General features: G+C 36.3%; 1 protein-coding gene across 1 annotated transcript in view; it reads right to left on the bottom strand.

Moving 5' to 3' along the window:
- The window catches only part of CSMD3 (CUB and Sushi multiple domains 3), a gene marked incomplete at its 5' end in the record, with an annotated part of 1,439,134 nt that overhangs the window by 7,916 nt on the left and 1,425,859 nt on the right, over positions 1 to 5,359 (bottom strand). Inside the window, 2 exons of the mRNA XM_007955674.2 lie at positions 1,893 to 2,005; positions 4,889 to 5,047. Coding sequence (XP_007953865.2) covers positions 1,893 to 2,005; positions 4,889 to 5,047 — 272 coding nt within the window. The remainder of the gene's footprint in view (positions 1 to 1,892; positions 2,006 to 4,888; positions 5,048 to 5,359) is intronic.

Here is a 5,359-nt window from a genome sequence, read left to right as displayed (position 1 = left end):
AGCATAGTGCCTAAGGCACTTGACTGCTAACCAGAAGGCTGGCTGCTCAAACCCACCAGCCACTCCTCGGAAGGAAGGTTGGGCAGTCCTACTTCCTTAGTGATACTGCCTCGGAAACCCAAGGAGGGGTCGCTATGAGTCGGGGCCGACTCGACGGCAAACAACAACAACATGAACTTTGCACAGGTATAAAATCTTATATTTTAAAAGTTCTTTCCATGCATAATGTTGAAGCTCATGGATAAAATAGGACTGGTCCATCCCAGTGACCCAGATGACTAACTGTTGTTGTTATTGTCATGTGCCATTGAGTCAGACCCGACCCATAGCGACGCCTCCTTGGGTTTCTGAGCCAGTATCATTACAGAAGTAGATTGCCCCATCTACTAGGAATGTGAATTTACCCTCAAGTTTGTTCCAATTAGTGGCAATTAGCTACTTAATTCATTTGCAGAATAGGGAACTGGGCACAAAAATTTCTTTCCTTAAAAACCAAATCTACTGAAGCCTATGACCTACTATCTTCTCCCAGTAGGGGCTCTTTGTAAAAGAAGGCTTATTACTTGAGCGGATATTGTTAGAGCACTCATGCCCATTCTTCAACAAGGAAGACTACTGGACAATATATGGATGTAAGACATGTTGCTTCCAACGATTGACTTAGAAACTTCATTCACATTTATGACTGAATAAGATGGGTGAGTCCATAGTGATGCTATTATAACTATGTCCATGTAGAAAGCAACTCACCTACTTTCCTTTTCACTGAGAACTTTATAAAATATACTAAAACTGGGCTTCAATTTAATGTGTGTACTTAATTTTTCTGATGCATTCAGTTTATATATTGTTGTTATTATGTGCCGTCGAGTCGGCCCCGACTCATAGCAACCCCTCCTTGGGTTTCCAAGGCACTATCACTACGGAAATAGATTGCCCCATCTTCCTTCCAAGGAGTGGCTGGTGGGTTTGAGCAGCCAGCCTTCTGGTTAGCAGTCAAGTGCCTTAGGCACTATACTACCAGAGCTCCCTACATATACCTTAAATAGTGGTTCCAGAAAAAGACTGAATAAAGACTGAATTTTACTTCAATTTGTTTATCAATAGTGATTATTGCAGAAACAATACATCTGATAAGATCAATGATTTTACATATATATAAGTAGTTGTGGTGTAGTGCCTAACGCATTTGACTGCCAACCAGAATTTGGTAGTTCAAACCCACCAGCCACTCTGCTGAAAGAAGACTGAGCAATCTACTTCCACAAAGATTTACCACCTCGGAAATGCAAAAAGGGGTCGCTATGAGTTGGAATTGACTTGATGGCAGTGAGTTTGTTTGTTTTTCTTTCTATATATATATAGAAATATATATATTGTTGTTGTTGTTTGCCGTCGAGTCGGCCCCAATTCATAGCGACCCCTCCTTGGGTTTCCGAGGCAGTATCACTACAGAAGTAGGACTGCCCAACCTTCCTTCCGAGGAGTGGCTGGTGGGTTTGAACCCCCGGCCTTCTGGTTAGCAGTTAAGTGCTTTAGGCATTATGCTACCAGAGCTCCTTATATATATGTAAAATCATTATATATATATATATATATATATATATATATATATATATATATATATATATATATATAGCCACACATATACACACATCATAAAAGTAGGCAAAGCACATCAGTATCCAATAAAACAAGGATTTTCACTGAAGAACACTAAATGTTTAAACTTGAATCACTTATTACCAAAATAATGTATCCATACATAGCCTTTTTTTTTTTCTTATATATGTTCATAATTAATTACATTTAGAAAACTATCTTTTTCTGGACAAACCAACCACAGATTCGCCATTAAAATAAGCAGTGGGCTTTTAAAGAAATATACTTACAAAGCCATCCATGGCCCAATTTTCCTCCTTCATTTTCTTGACAGAAGCATGACCTGGTACTTTAACAAGATAGATGTGGAGCATTAGGCGAGCTTCCTGGCTTTTGTATACCCCTGTAAAATACAACAACATTTTAGTCTACTTAGTAGTATAAATAGTTTTGGTTTGTAACTCTTTTAATATATTATATAAGATAATTGATAAAGATAAAATTTAAGCAAAGATCCAAATCAAGGATCACTTCATGCGTAATGCTTGCTATTAACATTGTAATCTACCCTAATCTCTCTTTTGTCTGAAATTTCCAATTTACACCTTAATTTTAAAGGTTAATTACCTAGGCTATTAAAATTAATTACTGTTTCAATAATATCATTCCATGATAACTCAAACAAAATGATTATTGCCCTCAATCAGACTGAAAAATAGTTAAGTGTATGAATCAAATGATAAAATTCCTAGTATATCCCATAATGATGAATTGTGTGCCAAATCTGAAAAAGAGAGTATTCTAGGTGACCCTGATGAATATATGTCCTTCCTAACCTTACAGGTTTTCAGTAAAATAATATATAGGTAGGTATGTTGTTGTTTGGTGCCATTGAGTCACCTCTGACTCATAGCGGCCCTATGTACAATACAATGAAACATTGGTCCTGTGCCATTCTCATAACTTTTGCTATGCTTAAGCCTATAGTCACAGCCACTGTGTCAATACATCTTATTGAGGGAATTCCACTATTTCTATGACCTTCTATTTTTACCAAGCTTGACATCCTTTTCCAGGGACTGCCATGACCAAAGTAGGTGAGATGGATCTGGCCATTCTTGCTTCTAAGGAGCATTCTGGCTGTACTCCTTCCAGGACAGATTTGTTCATTCTTCTAGCAGTCCATGTTCTTTTTAGTATTCTTTGCCAACACCTCAACTCAGAGGAATCAATTCTTCTTCAGTCTTCCTTATTCATTTGTCCAGGTTTAACATGTATATGAGGTGATTGAAAATACCATGGCTTGGATTAAGCACACCTTAATCTTCAAAGTGACATCTGTGTTTTTTAACACTTAATGAGGTCTTTTGCAGCAGATTTTCCCAATGAAATATGCCATCTGATCTCTTGACTGGTTCTTCCATGGTCATTGACTGTAGATCCACATAAAATGAAATCTCTGACAACTTCAATCTTTTCTCCATTTATTGTGATGCTGCTTATTGGTCCAGTTGTGAGGATAAAAATCCTTTACATTTTCTTTATGTTGAGGTGTAATCCATTCTGAAGGCTTTAGTCTTTGATCTTTATCGGTAAGTGCTTCAAGTTATCTTTATTTTCATTAAGCAAGATTGTGTCATCTGCACATTGCAGGTTGTTTAATGAGCCTTCCTCCAATCCTGATACTGTGTTCTTCTTCATATAGTCCAGCTTCTTGGATGATTTGCTCAGCATGCAGATTGAATAAGTATGATGAAAGGATACAAACCTAGCACACACTTCCTGATTTTAAACCATTCAGTAAGTATCCCCTTGTTTTGTTCGAACAACTTTCTCTTGGTTTATATACAGGATCCTCATAAGCACAACTAAGTGTTTCTGAATTCCCATTCTTAATAATGTCATCCATAATTTGTTTTGATCCACAAAATCTAATGCCTTTACATAGTCAATAAAACACAGATAAACATCTTTCTGGTATTCTTTGCTTTCAGGCAAGATTCCTTTGACATCAGCCATGATAACCACTCCATACCCCATTCTGAATCCAGCTTGGATTTCCAGCATTACCCTGTCAATATTCTGCTGCAATCATTTATGACTCTTCAGCAAAATTTACTTGTGACATTAATGATATCATTCTATGATTTCCACATTCTGTTGGTCTTCTTTGTAGCCATATGGATATTATCCTGTCACTGACAGCATTTTACTTCAGGATAGATCTTGAAATGTTCTTTTTGATGATGGGTACATTTCTACTCCTCTCCAATTTGTCATTTCAGTCATAATCGACCATATAATTGTCTCATTCAAAATTACCAATTCCAGTCCATTTCAGTTCATTAATGCCTAGGATATTGACCTTTATGCATTCCATTTCATTTTTGACAATTTCTATGTTCCATAAATTCACACTTCATAAATTCCGTGTTCAAATTATTAATGAATGTTTGCAGCTTTTTCTCACTTACTTTGGTCATGTTGTCAGAAGGCCCCATGCCTGGACGAAGAAGATCATGCTTAGTAAAGTAGAGGGTCGGTGAAAAAGGGAAGACTCTCAACAAGATGGATTGATACAGTGACTGCAACAATGGGGTCAAGCACAATAAGGATTGTGTGGATGGCTCAGGACCAGGCACGTGTTTCATTCTGTTAAGGTCCCTGTAATTCAGTGCCAATTCAACGTAACCACACAACAACATCCCAGAGTCTGAAGATATCTGAGAAGATATCTCAATGGGGAGAAGAAGCAGAGCAACCAAAACATGTAGGGGAGTGTGTTCCAGATAGAGAAAACAGAAGCTGGGTGATAAGGCTAAGCAAGGGGTATAGCTCTGGGTCTCTTTGCCTTATTTAAACTAATATAGCTCCACCTTTTCTGTTAAATGTGCATATCGTCTAAACACTGTAATTTGAAGAAACACATTTGTTATCATAAAATAGTGTAAAAGTCACTGATGCAATCTCTTTGGTTTTATGAGCATAGAGCAAATTTTAATTGTATTCAAGTAAAAAAAAATTTGTTCTAATTAATGCCGTTTCAATGTAGCTATGTAAAAGCATACTTCGGGGATCTTATTTAAGAATCACAGAGTTTTTATATTTGTGTATTTATATCCATCTCTCAATTTAATAACTGAAAACTTTGTTTCTGATTTACTTATGAATTTTATTTAAAAATAAACGTAGGATATATCTCACTGTCTAAAAATCATTACATAAAAAGGGTTAGTCTTGAAAAAATGCAAGGATCAAGGTCTCATGCTATGTTGTAATGTGATACCTGAAAGAAGCAGTTCCATGTTGCTGTTGCTGAGTGTTGCATTAACAATCCCAGTGGAAGCATTGAAACTAGTAACTGTCAAGGTCATGGGTTGTTTCCTTCCTTTGAAATTGTAAGAGCCTTTCCATATGTAATTTTGGGCAAACACATCATCAGGAACTGAGAATGCATTAAATAAACAGACACATTAATTTTACAGTGCCATATAGATATAAGCATTAAACAGAAGATTATTCAATATTAGCATGTTGAATAATGGTATTTTGGTAAATGCACAAGATTGTTGAATGCATGTGATAAAATGAATTCTTCAGGGAAAACTTTTCCAATTTCTTTAAAATAAATCAAAATTAGAATAGACTTGATTAATTTATGACTCTGTCAATAAGAGAGAAATAGACAACACCAGTTAAAGACATGAGGTATATATTTACAACCCAGGAAGTTCCAAGCATTCAGGTTTGATCTCCT

The sequence above is a fragment of the Orycteropus afer genome, unplaced genomic scaffold, assembly GCF_000298275.1.
Source record: "Orycteropus afer afer isolate SDZICR_OR568_19922 unplaced genomic scaffold, OryAfe1.0 scaffold00530, whole genome shotgun sequence".
In the NCBI taxonomy this organism is placed as follows: Eukaryota; Metazoa; Chordata; class Mammalia; order Tubulidentata; family Orycteropodidae; genus Orycteropus; species Orycteropus afer.
Note: the sequence above shows the minus strand (reverse complement) of the source record. Positions and strands in the feature narration are given on the sequence as shown.